The 16,298-nt window shown below is 38.2% G+C and overlaps 1 protein-coding gene across 2 annotated transcripts; it reads left to right on the forward strand.

The window, feature by feature from the left end:
• Positions 1-256: 256 nt before the first annotated feature.
• On the forward strand, positions 257-15,418 carry stard5 (StAR related lipid transfer domain containing 5). Of its 2 annotated transcripts, XM_084923097.1 has the most exons (6): positions 257-726; positions 3,473-3,522; positions 5,264-5,396; positions 8,538-8,655; positions 11,267-11,360; positions 11,447-15,418. In XM_084923097.1, exons 1-6 carry the CDS (start codon positions 637-639, stop codon positions 11,595-11,597), a joined length of 636 nt encoding a protein of 211 aa, XP_084779223.1. In that variant the 5' UTR covers positions 257-636; the 3' UTR covers positions 11,598-15,418. The 2 variants fall into 2 exon arrangements, with proteins under 2 accessions (XP_084779223.1, XP_084779215.1); XM_084923089.1 differs by having other exon boundaries at positions 654-726; positions 3,473-5,396.
• The last annotated feature ends 880 nt before the right edge of the window (positions 15,419-16,298 follow it).

The raw sequence follows: 16,298 nt of genomic DNA on the forward strand, positions 1-16,298 counted from the left end.
GTGTGTGTGAAGCTGGAGAAATTTCTATGAGCACTGAGGGACTTCAAAATATGATAGATGTGAGCTTGCTCTCCCTAAATCAAAAGTATATCACTTTATTAAAAGCCACTGGGCTTTTTTATCATGGGAATACTGGAATCAAGTTTTCAAAAAGTTCACTGAAATCTATTTGTTAACGTTTAATGAATGAATGAAAAGCAATTAAATAAGGTTTAAAGGTGTTTTGTTTTGAAAGCTACCGGAAGTTTATTGTTTTCGATGACGCGATATCTCAATAACTGATTCCGGTGCTTTGTTTGTACTTTGGGGAAATTAATTGTGCAAAATTACAATTTTGATGCTTTAAATCAGGCAGGGACCAAAAGTCACACCACCCTAAGCCAATGGAACATTGTTGCTCAGCGATGCGGCCGCTGCGCAGCTCGTCTCATTCATTCTGGCTAACGCTAGCTTTGTAGCGGTGGTCCACACTAACCTGACCAGGGTTTGCGTTTCTAGCCTTCGTTAGGTACTTTTAGCCGCTGGACCTGACTTGTATTGTTAAGATCCAGCGTGACTTCAGTTTTGTGTTTCCCGTCAGCTATTTAATCAGTCTCCTTTGGATTAGGTGAGCAAGATTAATTGTTATTCCCAAAAATGGATTATGAACATAAAGCGAAAGCAGTGGCCGACTGCTTGATGAGCTACAGGAAGGATGAGTCTGGATGGAAAGTCTGCAAGAAATCGGTAAATGTTTCTTACATCCTCATGTGAGCTCAACACTATTTCCCTACATTTTCGAGATACATGCTGTTCTCTGGTCTAGTGGGTTAACTAACGTGGCCCGCGTCGGTAGTTCAAAGTTCACAAACGTTAGTTTGGGATTTCTAACTTGAAAGCTTAGCTAATAACATTTTGCATCCCATTCATTCACCACAGAGAAGTAAAACGTGTGTTTTACTACTGACTGTACTGAGTACAGCTAAATAGTAGACATAGAATACATATTGGTCGTTTCTCAGTACCACAGTCCGGAGTCGGACTTTCCGTACTCGTACAGATCAGCTGTTTACACAGGTAGGTTTATAGTATGGAACCGTTTCTACTGCAGCTCTCCTCTGGATACATCTGTACTGAGTCCCAATCCTCTGAACCCTTTGCACAGTACTCTGTGAATTTTATTTCTTATATCGAAAGCATATCGATTCTCCTTCAGCCTCATTTATCTGAATTGCCTCGCTGTTTTCAGAGACGCAATTTAGTTTGCATTGAATTTTTGAGTCTCTAATTCACATTCTCTCGGCAGAATGCTGGTTTTCACTGAAGTGAACTACCTGCATCTTTGTATAGAAATTACAGTGCATTGTTAGATCATCCTGCAATTGCGACATGACAGTAATTTGCCTCACATAGTAAATCTGTCCCATATCTATAAAATGAGATCAATCTTATTTTCTCATATTTTTCTTTTGTCATTTAGTGGAACTTCTTTCCTCCTCCCTGTTAAGAGTTTCTGTAACTGCAGTAAAATCCCCTCCATCCATCACTGATCCCAGCTGACTTGTACTGAAGTAAAAAATAAATCCTAAAGACTAAAACTACAGGAAAGTGCGTTACCAATGAACACTGATTATACAGAACGTTAAGCACATTTTTATCAGTGAATGTAAATCATAATCTTGAGCTGATGGAGAAACAACTCAACAAGCAGTTTTTATTCCACCAATGTGATGTTCAGAGTTCAGCTGTGACTTTAACAAACTGTTGTTAAAAACTCTAAATATATCAAGAATTTATGCTATGATTTCCGTGATCTGAGCAATTGTTTATTATGTCTGTTGCAATGAATTATGGGACACCGTTCTCTCCCACCTTTTCATAAAGGGTGGTCCAGTGTATCCTCTGCTAATGGAAGCATTGAAACTCCTTTCTTTATTATTTGGAGAATTGGAACAGCTCTTGTTAAGGCTGCCACACAGATACTTCCAGGTCACATCTCTCAGTTAGGAGCCTGCCGAATCAAAATGAATTCTGTTTCTGTTTTCTGGTAGGCGGTGACATTCTACTTTATTTAACAAAAATTCAAAAGAAAAAACAGGAATACAGAGGAAGTCCAGATGTCATGGTTTCCTAGTAGCAGGCGATTCATGCACATCCATTTAAGCTTTTGTAAGTGAGTTGTTACTTCTATTTTTAGACCTTTGTATAAAAGTTAAAAATTGAGGTTAAATGATCACAATTCAGGTTTGGATTTACACATCTGTCAAATTGCTTTGTATTTGTATGTGGATTGGAATTTGTGAGTCCTCAAAAGTTAGACAGAAATCACTGTACACTGTACAGTACGTGACTATAGGTCAGGAGCAGGTCATCTGTTAATCGAAAGCTTGGCAGTTCGATACCTGGCTGCTCCAAGGTGCATGCCAAATATCCTTGGACAAGATGCTAACACCAAATTCTCTGATGCACATCGATGTGTGAATGTGCGTGAATGTTAGATAGAAAGTTGTTAAGTATAGAAAAAAGAGAAAAAATTTATCATGTGTAAATCTTACTTTACGCCTGTAGATCATGTATGCATTTGTAACACTGAGGTAAATCTCTCTGCTAGGAGAGACCTGGCAGATTGCTAGCAGTCTCTTGTGGGTAAGTCTACTGGTAGAAATTCATCATCATCTGCAGGGTTTATTTAAGCTGATGCTAGCTGAGAGCAGAAAACGTTTAACTTAGTGATGAATTCAGATGACAAACTTCATCATTAGTTATTAAGCTAATATCAGTGTTAGCCTGCTGTTATCCAAGAAGAGTAGGATCAACATCAAAGTGTTCCACACTACCTGGTTTATCCATATTCAAATGTACAGAGATTCGTTAGCATATACCTAGTTCAGAGGATGATCCACAGGGATATTCAACCGTAGTGTTCCCCCATCTGCAGCTACGCACTGACTGAAGAACATTAACCTTTAGAGGTTAATGTGTGGGGTTTGTAACTTGTAAATCTATGTTTTCTAATAGAGGGTTGATGAACTGGTCTGTTTATTTAGAAAAAGAAACGGGAACAGAGTGGAAGCCCAGATGTCACAGTTTTCCTATGGGACTTGAACATAACATACATTTGTGGATCTCATGTATTTTAGACACATGTATGCACAAGAAGCTTTTTAAAAAGAAAAATGATTCGATTTGTGCAACTCCAATTAAAAAAGTTGCACGCAGATGATCGCTATTTATTTTAAATGTGTGCATCAAGTTTGGATGGACACATTTGTAAAATTGTTTTTTTTTTGTATGTGAATTGAAGCACACATTTGTGTGTACCCAAAGGTTACACACAAATCACTGTGCACATTTGTAAATCTTACACACTTGTGTATCATATACATGTGTAACTCTTTTCATGCAAATTTCTCTGCATAGGTTTTCAACAGACCTGACACGGTCCATTATAACCAAATGCTGTTCACAGTTAATGTTCCGTTTTCTTTGGCAGAACGATGTCATTGTGTCGTGGCGACCCTCGTCTGAGTTCCCGGGGAATCTGTGAGAAATCTGTCCTTTTTTCACTTCTTTTGCACTATTGGTTTCCTGGAGTATTAAGCACACATCAAATATACAGATTAGTGCTTTTCTGGAGTAAACATTGCTGTGCAGGTGTAAGAATAAAAACAGGCATAAGGATGATAGTGACTTCTTAGAACAATGGAATTAAAACACGTCAAACCAGAAATGCCTCAGAAAAACGTTTGTGCTTGTTGGGGTTCCTGGAATATTGGTTTTTTGCACTTCTTTTCATCAGTAATTGTAATCATACATTTATCTGTGGAGGATTTTATTCAACTTCTAGTTTAACTCAGATAAAAAAAATAGAGTAGTGTGTGTTCTTGACTTTAAAGTGCAGGTATCAAGGGGAATCTACCAGGTCATGGTGGAAATTCCCTTTTCAGTGCAGCTGGCCAAACGATAAGGAACCCACTTACTGGTTAAGAGACACAGACTGACAGTGGACAGCATATACTCAGTTTCTTAAGATAAAACTAGCTCATTGTTTCTGCCAGGGGCAGCACAAAAGTGACCCTCTGGGACTGATTTTTAGTTTTAGTGTTCTTATTTTCCACCAAGTTATCAGTTATGTTACTAGTTAGCTAACAGAAACCAATGCAGGTCTATTGACTGCAACCAGCCAACAAACCCAATGATGTCACATTCTGTTCTGCCACAAGATGGCATTAAGTGATTCAAGTTTTTAAAACACGTTTATTTCTTAAGTCCAGCTACATAGACAGTTTTACATCTGTGTCTGTTTTTGAGGGCAGAGCTCCATGGTGTAAATTAGCCTTTATACATGAAGGACCTGGCGTCCACATATGTGGACATCACATTTTGGGTTGTCTAGACCAAAATACAAAGTTTTGCTCTGGGGCCTGATATCCACGTACGAGGACGTAAAACTACCACTGTTCTGTTGAAATTTAAAGCGAATGTCCTCATATGTGGATCTCATCTTTCCCAGAAACAAATATTAAAAAAAACCAAAACATCTAATTCTTTGTTTTTACATTCATCAGGTCCCAAAGAGAAATGAAAAACGAAATGAAAGAGTTTGGGTCTTAGGAGGTTAAATATGTGTGAAATATAAATTATTTCATTACTCTGGCCTCATAATGAAAGCTTGTAAAGTTACAGCAGATCATTATTACTCATCCTAATGTTTGATGGCAATATGAACCTAAAAATTGGCATATAGCTGAACTGCATTGCATAAATCAGAGTGTATTATTATGCTGAGTTCAGTACACTTTTATTCGTATAGCACAAGTGTACAACAACAGTTGTTTCAATGTTCTTTACAACATAAAGTAAAGACCCTACAAAATGATCCAATAATCCTCTTTAAGCCAGAAACTGGTTACAGATGGGAGGAAAAACTGCACTCAGGAAAGACACTGGTTGGGTGTAAGGGTAGAAATGGGCTGCTCTCAAATTAGATATCTTTTTTTTAAATTGATAATTTCATAGCTCCTATTTAAAGGAATCAGTTTGGAGCCATTGCAGTTTTCAGAAAAGCTAGTGAGTCTACTTTACATACTTAAATGCAGAGCTTTAATAATGCTCAGTGCATCACGTGCATGCAAATGTTTTTGCAAGTCACATTTATAACAGAATGTTTTGCTTCTGTTATCTGTGTGCGGAGGTCAAATTGTTTTCTTATACAGCAGTGTGGTAGTCCTGCCTTCATAATCTTCTCTCCTGACTGTGTGCCATTATCTGATTACACTGGCAGTTATAAGGGTGACGGGATTGTCAACGGCACTCCTGAAAAAGTGTGGGAATGTCTTAAACCGGTACCCAATGGACTCAGAGTCAAATGGGACAACAATGTCAAAAGGTTTGAGGTTCTGGAACAAATTACAGAGGTGTGTTATTTTTTGTCTCCTTTCTGTTCAAATAATGTTTTGTGATTATTATCATTATTATTATTTATTTAACCCTAGAGTTTTCATGTACACTGAAGCTGAAGTTTGCACAAAAACAAATGTTTTTTTGTTTTTTTTAAATTTACAGTAGTTTTCTTTAATAACAGGAGACTGAATATCAACCAAAAATGCAGAAAAACACATCACATAAAGGTTATAAATTGATTTGCATGCCTTTGAATTTCACTGAGATAAGTATTTGATCCCATACAAATCAATCAGAATTCAGTCTCCCACAGATTAGTCATTCAACAACATACTACTGATCTCAACGTGTTGATGAAATGAGATCGATGAAAATGACACCTGTTGGTGCAAATATTTGGAAATGGAAGAAATATAAAATGACAACCAGTCTCTCTTAGTCGGGAGTCCATGCAAGATCTTGCCTCATGGGTAAATCATGAGAAAGGTGCTGGACCAGTTCACAACTACATGGGAGAAACGTGTTAATGATTAAGACAGATTAGGGGACCATTACATCAAGAACAGCATTGTTCGCATTATGCTTTGGGACTGTTTTTCTGCTAAGGGTACAGGACAGTTTGACTGTATTGAGGGGCCAATGGACAGGTCTGTGTACCATAAAACCCAGTGAGCAATGGGTCGTGGATGAGTCATCCAGAATGACGGTGATCCAAAACATACTGCAATGGCATAAAGGAGCGACTTAAGACAAAACGCACTTGGTCATAGATTGGCTTAGCCAGTCTCCAGACCCGTTCTCATATAGAAAGTCTGTGGAACGAGTTGAAACTTCAAATTACTTTAGAGAGTTTCTAGAGGAGCGGGCCAAAGCCCGTCCTGAGATGCATGCAAACCTGGCAACCAGGAAGAGTTTCACTACAAAGTCATGTTTGCTTGGATCAAATACTTTTCCCCTCAATAACAAGCAGATCAGTTTCCAACTTTTATGTAATGTGTTTTTTCTCTGCATTTCTGAGTAACTATTCTGTCTCTCTCTTCATTAAAATGAAACCACCAGAAAAATTAGGAACTGTTCATTTCTTTGTGAATAAACTTATAAATTCAGTTGGGATCAAATCATTATTTGCCCCACTGTAGTTTTTCCCTTACATTCTTTAAAGCTCCATCAAGTCATTCAATTTTTAATTTTATTTAAAGCTGCATCAGTTTTTTGTGTTTTGTTTTGTTTTTGCTTTCCTCAAAACTATTTGGAAATCTTATATTAACCAGCATCTATTAATAAGTATGAATGAAAGCACTTCTCACATCTCTTGTCATGGTTACGTGTTTGTCTGTTAATGAAAACTGATCAATTGGATCAATTAGGAAAAGTCACTTACTTTATTTTAAAATGAAATTCTTGCCTTCACTTGTTCCACATTTGGTCATATTACAGCCGCACTCCACAATGGCTTAAATGTATTTTTCACCTCAAAGTTCTACACACAACACCCCATAATGATGAAATGTAAAAAAAAATAAAATAAAAATGTTTGCTTGAAATTCTTGCAAGTTTATTAAAAATAGAAAAACAAAAGTAACTTAACAGTCTTTGCCGTGACAGTTACAACTGAGCTCGGGTGCATCCTGTTCCCACTGATCATTTTTTAGATGTCCACCTGTGACATATTCAGTTAATTGGACGTGATTTGGAAAGGAACACATCTGTCTAAGATCCTCTGACAGTCCATGTCAGAGCACAAACCGAGTCATAAAATCCAAGGAATTGTCTGTAGACCTTCAAGACAGGATTGTATGAAGGCACAGATCTGGAGAAGCGTTCAGGAAGAAATCTGCAGCATTGAAAGTCCCGTGAGCACAGTGATCTTCATCATCTGTACATGGAAGAACTTTGGGACCACCAGTTATCTTCCTAAAGCAATCTGATCCTTAGTCAAGGAGGTGACAGTCCACTCACTCTCCAGCATTGCTATGTGGAGAGAGAATGAAAGCCACTTGTTTGTAAAAGGCATATGACAGCTGGAGTTTGCCAAAAGGCACCTGAAAGACTCAGATTAGAGAAACAAGATTCTCTGATATGATGAAACAAAGATTTAACTCTTTGGTCTGAATGCTAAATGTCATATCTGGAGGAAACATGGCACGCTCATCACCTGGCCAACCGTCAAGAGACAGGTGGAACTGAAAGATATTGAAGTGCTCCTGGTTTACCTCATTACATCTGAGAGAGGGTAAAAGTGCTTAATGTCTACAGGTGATACAGAGTTTATCTGTGTGTCAGTTTGCTATTAGTGAATCATCTTTCATTTTATTCAAAAATGTAAAGTATAAGTCTGTGGGGAGGCGTGGTCTGTGGTGCTGTGCGGACGCACCTGTGCAGCATCCGTGATCACGCCCGCCGTGTTAAACACGGGGAATCAGGGTTGGGGGAGAGAGAGCTGTGAGTGGTGGCGTGGTGTATGCCGGCTGGCAGTCTGTGAGCTGTGGACTCGCTGGGTCTCATTCACGCCACAAAGTCTAATATGATGAATGAGAAATTCAGTAGACATGAATCAGCTTTGACCTTGGCAGATTAGTGTCTTAGGCAGAGTGTGGCTGGCTGCAGGAATGTGAAAGAGAAGAAATGTCTCCTGCCCATCATTATATATGATTCTGAGTTAGAGAAATGGCATGTTGTAATTGTTAAAACACAGAATCCAAACGTGTATGTGATTTTACTGATAGTTAACTGCTTCTTACAGGTTGCTCTATTCAGGGCCTTGGGGCCTACTTTTCCAGACCACTGTATCCTAATCCAGTTAGTTACCAGGTGCACGGATTTAGAGGAGAGCTACTGATAACTGGTGTGACTGAGAGGAATGCTTGAGCATAGGAACACTGGCAAATGTTCAGATGGAGCAGGGTTGGCAAACAGAGGGTTGAGTAAATTTGCAATAATTTCAAGCAAACTTTTTGACTTTGTCATTATAGGATGTTGTGTGTGGAGGTTAGGGGTAAAAACTACTTTAATTCATTTTGGAATAAGGTTGAACCACGATAAACAAGTAAAGCACTGCGAATACTTTCTGCATGAACTGATATCAAAATGTGTATCATATTTGTTCTTTGTTAAGCTTTATTGAGTTCGTCCCCTTGTCGTCCACTCTTGTGCAGGACATCTCCATCTGCCGAACAGTCACGCCCTCTGCAGCTATGGGCATCATAGCACCACGAGACTTTGTAGATGTTATTTTAATTAAGCAATACGAAGATGGCAGCATTTCTTCAAATGGTGCGTAATGACTCAATGTTTGTCTCTCGCTCTTCTTGTACTTCTGTCTTTTTTTACTCTCTAAGGTTGATTGTGATGTGCACTTAAGCACCGTTTTTACTTCCATGGCTCTTTGAGATGTTATTGTGATTGGGATAAATCGTGGGAGAAATAATTATCTGATCGCCTGTAAACTTGCACAGAAATGAACAGCGCTGACCCAATCATGTGGTTAGAGTTAGAGCCAAGTCAGGTTAGTTTGAGGCACACAGTTTACGGTGCCACTCAACATGTCATCCACCTCTCAGTTTTTGTAAGCTGGCTTGAAGAAACGAGTGATTGATCTTGAAGGTTTTTTGCACCATTTTAGTTACATTTTAGCAGCTCAGAGACGTACAGATACACAGATGGAGGCCCGAGCCTTGGCCTCCAGTTTTGACAACAACATATCAAAGCTTATGTGGTGATACTGTCTGAGTAGCGACACTTATGGTTATACCTATATTGTTATATACCGCAGCAGCTTTCTGCAGCGTAATGGTGGGTATAAATACAAGTGTCTGTGAAATGAGGTTTCGGCAGAGGGCAAAGCGACCATTACAGCGAGTATACTGTGGCCTTTAAGGTGCCAATATACCCTCTGCAGTGGTTGCTTCGCTCGCCGCCCCACAGTCATCACACAGATGCAGTCATTTATACCCGCCGATAAGGCACAAGAAGACGCTGCAGTTTTCTCCTAAATGATAGGTATCGCCACTCAGAGCCCTTCCACAAACTCAAATTTTTAAATGGTTGCAACATCTTCCTCTGTGTGTCAGTATATCTCTGAGCTTCTGTGCAGGATTCTCGTTAAAATGGTGGTTAAAAAAACCTGCACGATCGTACACTTCTCTTCAACGCACCAGGTTACAAAAAAAAAAAAAAAAAAGATGTTGCACGACCGGCCGACGTACCACAAATATGATGTCTTGCAACGCAGGATGTGAAGTGAAAATCGCCATGTGACACAAGCAACACGGTGAGCATAAAAACAGCCTTAGGAGGAGCAGCCAGGAGCAGTGTGTGTGCCGTTTGGGCTGCTGCAGCCGTATACACCAGTACGCTCGTAAAGTGAGAGCAGTGCAACAGTCTGACAGACAGCCAAAGTTCTAAAGACGACGACACTTGGTAATGTAAAGATGTATGACAAAGAAGCAGAGTGGTATACGCAAAGGCAACTAACTTTATGAATCATTTTTTATTATTTTAAGCAGTGCTGTCCATGTGCAATGCACAGTTGACTTTTACCTGCGCAACGCAGCGCATGAACAGTCTCGGACACTTTCTCCCTGACGGTGATATCACAAATGTCGACTTTATTGTAAAAGACATGATAACAGTAGAGTTGAAAATACTGGCTGTAACTGGATGATTAAAGCAGCTGACCTACTCCCTGGCCATAAAGTCAATTCAGTTTTTGTCGTGAATCGCTGTGTGGCAGGCAGGAGATTGGACCAAATGCAGGACTCACGGACATCGAAGGAGAGAACTGAAGACGGCAGCTTTATTTTGGCTGTAAAACTCTTCATACAGAAAACAACCTGAAAACGAGGAACTAGAAATACGAACGTAAATATATACACTAAGACACTGGAAACCAGAGCTAGGAACTACCAGGAGCACAGAAGGAAAAACACAGCGTATTGAGGGTACGACGTGACAACAAGCAGGGGAAGACGGAGGACTAAAATACACAACAGAGAAATCAGGGAATGGGAGACTGGAGGGAAACACAGCTGGAAATAATCAGGCAGACGAGACGGGGACAGAAGCTGAGCACAGAACAGAACTATCAAAAATAAAACAGGAAGCACATGACAGGGACAGCGATGGGGTGATATGGTACTACAAGGTCATTAAGATAAGATGGGGCCTGATTATTTAAGACCTTGTATGTGAGGAGCAGGATTTTGAATTCTGGATTTAACAGGAAGCCAATGAAGGGAAGCCAATACACGAGAAATCTGCTCTCTCTTTCTAGTCCCTGTCAGGACTCTTGCTGCAGCATTTTGGATTAGCTGAAGGCTTTTCAGCGAGTTTTTAGGACATCCTGATAATAATGAATTACAGTCGTCCAGCCTGGAAGTAATAAATGCATGAACTAGTTTTTCAGCGTCACTCTGAGACAGGATATTTCTAATTTTAGAGATACTGAGCAAATGGAAGAAAACAGTCCTACATATTTGTTTAATGTGTGCGTTGAAGGACATGTCCTGGTCAAAAACAGACATAATAAATAAATGAATAGGACATTCGTCAGAGAAATGTACAGAAGAAAATAACTGAGGTAAAATCACTATATTATCAGAAGCATTTGCCATTAATCAGCCTGTTCTGAAGATGCCATCAGTTTTAGATCAGTGGAGCTTTAGGAACTACAATGCAACGAACTGATGCAAAATATGCTGGTTACTGTTCATATGCGTGAGACATGCAATAGCATTTTTATTGTGATGAGGTTAAAGTACACGTTTACATTGTTACAATCTAATATTCTCAAAAATGTTATGAATCTTTGATTTATTCTCACATGGACCCGTATAAATAGACTCATATGGTTATGTGCTTGTATCTTTTGTGTGATATCAAAAAGCTACCAATACAATTCACCCGAGCTGCGCTCCCCAGTCTGGCTACGTGAGAGGATTCAACCATCCCTGTGGTTGCATCTGTGTCCCCGTCTCAGGGTGAGTAACTAAACAGTACATTTCATTTGTGTGTGTTTGTGTGTGTGTTAAACGTTTCTCTCTTTTTCCCCCTTGTTTTTTTCCAGAGAGCCCAACAAAACCCAGGTGCTGACTTTTTTCCAAACAGACCTAGGAGGCTACCTCCCTCGCTCTGTGGTTGACTCATTCTTCCCCTCCAGCATGGCGGAGTTCTACAGCAACCTGGCCAAGTCTGTTAAATCACTCAAGGACTTTTGACACAAAGAGTTCAATTCCTGCCTGAGGGCTGCTCACGAGTAGTTCAGATGTTCGTGCCATTTTTAACAGTCTAAGTCAACAGTAACGAACAAGCTCAGATTATCAGATGATCACATGAACATAGACGTATTTGTACACGTGTTAAAAGCATGAAAAACATTCCTTTTTTATGAGAATAGTGTGGCATTAGACATTTCCTCTTCTTACTTGCGTGTATAGTAAACATGCACATTGCACGGCTCTTAGTCAACGTATACTGATATCGTTTATTGGTTTTAACTTCATACCTCACATTTACAGCTGGTAAAAGAAGTATGAAACACATCACCAATGTTTCAAGTAAATATATTTCTAAAGTTCCTATTGACCCCTAAATTTTTACTATGTGTGTAACAACCCAGTTAATCCACACATGCAAAGAAATCAAACCATAGATGTCCGTAAAGTTATTTATAATAACAAAAAGGGGCAGAGGTTAAACACGTGAAGAAAGTCATGACAGCAACTGAAATCCATCAGTAATTAGAACGCAATCCTGCCACTCAGTGCAAATTAATATGAGCTTGTTCAGTCCCACCTGATGGCTTATAAAAAGTAACATTACCAAGGTGTCACACAAGAATCTCATGATGCTCTGCAAGACCTTTGCAACTTTATTGTTGCAAAAGATACTGATGGCACTGGTTACAGAAGAGGTTTTAAAATACTGAAGGTTCCAGTGAGCACTGTTGGGACCATAATCTGACCATAACCATTTCACCAAAAACCAGCCACAACCAGGTGATTCCCGCAACATTTCAGACAGAGGAGTGAAAAGAATAATCAGAAGAGTTTTCCAGCAGTGGAGGACCACATCTGGAAAGCTACAGAAACACCTGGATCAGTAGGTACTGTTATTTCAAAGAAAAAATGAATGCACTCCACCCCCATGGCCTGCATCCATGTTCACCATGCGTAACTTCATTGCTGAATAAAAAGCATGTTGAAATACGTTTAAAGTTTGCTGAACTTTTAAACAAATGCTGGGAGAATAAAGTGTTCAGATGAGACCAAAACTGAACTGTTTGATGCCATAATAGAGATCATCAGAATCAGAATACTTTATTAATCCCGAAGGAAATTATGGAAAATTATCAAATTATTATCATCATCATATTATCCAAGAAACGCTATACCAACGGTGAAGTTTGGCGACAGGAACATGAAGGTGTGGGGCTGTTTTTTCAGCTTAGGGTGCTGGCATGCTTCATATAAGTAAATGAAGGATGTGTGGGAAATGTACGGAGACATTCTTGATAAGAATCTGCTGCTTAAAGACTGTTTATGGGGAAGAGTGGGCCACAACTCCCAGCAATGCATAGTTTTTCATCTTGAAGCTGTCATCACCAACAAAGGCTTTTGGATAAATTTCAGTAACCATGTTCAATACTTACACATCATTTTTTGACATCTATGGTTTGATTTATTTGCATGTGTGGATATCTGTTAGAATTTCATGACAGTAGCACTGTTACAAATATTTACTTAAAGAAATGAGTGACATTTTCTATACTTATTTTACCTGCTTGTTCGTGTTGTACTTGAATTCCTGTGGTTTTGTTCACCTGCAAACGATGAATATCTACCTCTTTTATCAGTTATACTAAAACGATAAAGTATACATTGGAATTCGTGGGGAGCCCTTGTAAGCAAAATCTTTTTTTTTTCTTCTGGCGAACCTAAAATGCCTTTAAATTGGATATTTTTAATGCTGTTCACCTGAGCAGAAGTGTCTTCCTGTGACTTTCATGGCTGTGAAGCACAGTTTCCATTCTGTTTCTTGGTAAACAGTACCTGAAACAACAGTGGAACTTTGGTAGACTGGTTCAGTAATGACCAAATCAATTATATTTCATTTAGGAAAACGTAAAAAGGTTTTTCTTTTTTTTCTTTTTTTTTTTTGTCAATTTTATACCAATTTATAAAACTACGACTGACAGATTTGATGTAAAAAGTTTTGAAAAATAACTATTTTAAGTGGCATGAGGTAACTGCATGTGTAAGATAGAATGATAAGAATAACTGCTGTGTAACTGGCTTAAGATATCAAACTGTTACAACCCCAATTCAAAAGAAAAAGGACATTTTCGGTGATGGTGAAGTATCGGCAAGGTACGGTAAACGTCACACGTGAAACAAACATAATGATGAAATGAAAGTGAGACATAGAAAATAAAAATAAGTGGTATTTATAAGATGAATATAAGAGATAAAACACAGATGTTAATAAACGCTGTACGCGTCGTGATATTTGGACAAAGTTTTGTTCTGATTGGCTGACCCATTAAGGAGGATATCTGAATATGTGTAATAGCTTATTTCATCTTTTTCTGTTTTAACAAGTAAGCAAACATTCAATTTAATCTATAGAAACTACAGTAGTCTATTTGCAGTGTTTTGGGTTTTTTTACGGGGAGGGGTTACAGTTTATAAATCCTAAAGACAAAAGTAAGTTTCTAACTGAATGGAAGTGCACTGATTTTAATCTTAATTTAATCTAATTTAATTTTCAAGACAGAGTGGGGGACTTTGCTAGCACTTAATAATAATGCATAATAGTGTCATACTAAGCATTATCAAGGTATTAGCAAGAGCTTAATTCACCTTTTACATTGCATTACACTGTATTATGCCATTTATAAATACAGCTATATTATTATGAATATGATCATGACTATGATTATGATTGTTGCTAGCAGTGATGTAGTATCAGTGATTGCTGTACACTAGGGGTGGGGGAAAAAAATCGATTCTGTGTAGTATCGTGATATTTTGTTTGCTAACAATGTATCGATACAGGGACAGCAGAAATCGATATTTTGTTACAAAACTGACTTCAGAGCATGTTGATCCTTTTTCTGAGCAAGAATCCTGACATTCCTTCACTGTCCAAATGTGTTTAACTTTTTTTTGGCAGCAATAAACATGACAGTTTACTTATTTTAATTTAAGACATGTTTTATTTTAATTAAGTTTAAAACTTTTTTATTTAATGTAAAATTATATTTTGTTTTAATTTACTTTCAAATTCTTCAGTTGCTGAATGGGCTGCATAGTTTTCATAAATTGCATAGTTCAGAATAGCTATAATTGTACCAGATGGTTGCGTTCAGTTAAGTTGGACTAGACTGTAATACAAACCATTCAGTTTGTCAACAATAAAACTGACTGAAATGAGAGAAAGACTGAGTGCGAGACTTTGATATTAGATAAAATGAATATTGATAAAGTTTACCTTTATGTACAGAATCTAAATATCGCAAATTTTTTTTAAAAATTGCAATAATATCGTATCGTGCGGTAAGTATTGTGATAATATCGTATCGTGGGATGTATGGTGATTCCCACCTCTACTGTACACGGTGTCAGTATACAAAACCACATACTAGGGAGGATTAATTACATATAAAAAAATAAGTACTTGCTAATAGGTTAATGCTTAATAGTGTGACACTATAAAGTGCTAGTGGAGCTTCACATTAATTTATAGTGTTTTGTTTCTTCAAATTCTATTGATGGAATACATGGATTACGAATTTTTATTTCTTCAGCATTATGACAATTTTTGCCAATTTGGATTCCTTTCGAAGAACTATAACTGACAGCATAGACAAATAAAATCCAATTATGATCAATTACCTACAATTATCAACACTTTAATGAACCAAGTTCAAACCAACACTTGTATAATAGTCCCCACTGTATTCACTGATTTGAGAGGTTGTAATCACAGAGTTGTGGTTGTAATTAGTAAAAATAAATAAATATGAGTAAACTTTGAATGCAGCTCTCAGTATATTTGTGAAAACGTCAATCAACACATTTGTGAATATTTTTTCTGTAACTGTATATCATAAAAATTTATGAAAATATTTTTCAAGTGAAAATGTCAGAATACAAGATCATTTTTTTCCTACACTTTTTCTTCTTCAAGCTCTCACATTTTCCAACACATTTACCTTCAGGCTCTGTGGTGCCTCGAGGCCACCCTCGTGAAATCTATTATTGATTGTTTTGTCAAAGACATTCACACCATTGGCCTGCTGGTGTGAATGTCAGTATCCAAGACATTTTTGTGTAGGGCTCTTCCACTGCTCATCCTGTTTCTCCTTGAATAAAGGAGCAGATAATGGTCCCGTTGATGCGTTAGGACCTGTCCAGTTCTCTGGCTGTCTCCTGGAATTTCCTTCAAAATCTTGAGCAAACCTTCTAGCTATGGCACGTATTGATGTGCTTGGAGGATTTGGACTAGCTGTGCAACATCTGTAGGGTCCAAGTTTCACTTACTATAGTTTCACTGACCCTAGCAAAATGCAAAACTGGTAAAAAAACAAAACAGAAGCTATGAGAAGACAAAATGTCAGTGGCCTCCGCCTGTAAAACCGTTCCTATTTTGGGGGTCGTCTAATTGTTCCCCCTCCAGTGCAGCTGATGTTAATTTCATTAACACCAAAGCAGCTGAAACCCCCCTGACAAGATCAAAATCCAAGAAGCTTAAGTGACTTCGTGCTATACTTTCATTAAAAAGGTGTTCCTTTCATTTGTTACTTATGACTGCATAATTGTTTTTCAGACATTAAAAACATCTTTACTTAAAACATGACAAATTTCACTATAACAGCCCAGCACAGGACTGCTGTGGTCAGATGCATCGTTAACGGT

This window comes from Perissodus microlepis, chromosome 1, assembly GCF_051167445.1.
Source record: "Perissodus microlepis isolate ML-2025 ecotype Zambia chromosome 1, ASM5116744v1, whole genome shotgun sequence".
Classification (NCBI taxonomy): Eukaryota; Metazoa; Chordata; class Actinopteri; order Cichliformes; family Cichlidae; genus Perissodus; species Perissodus microlepis.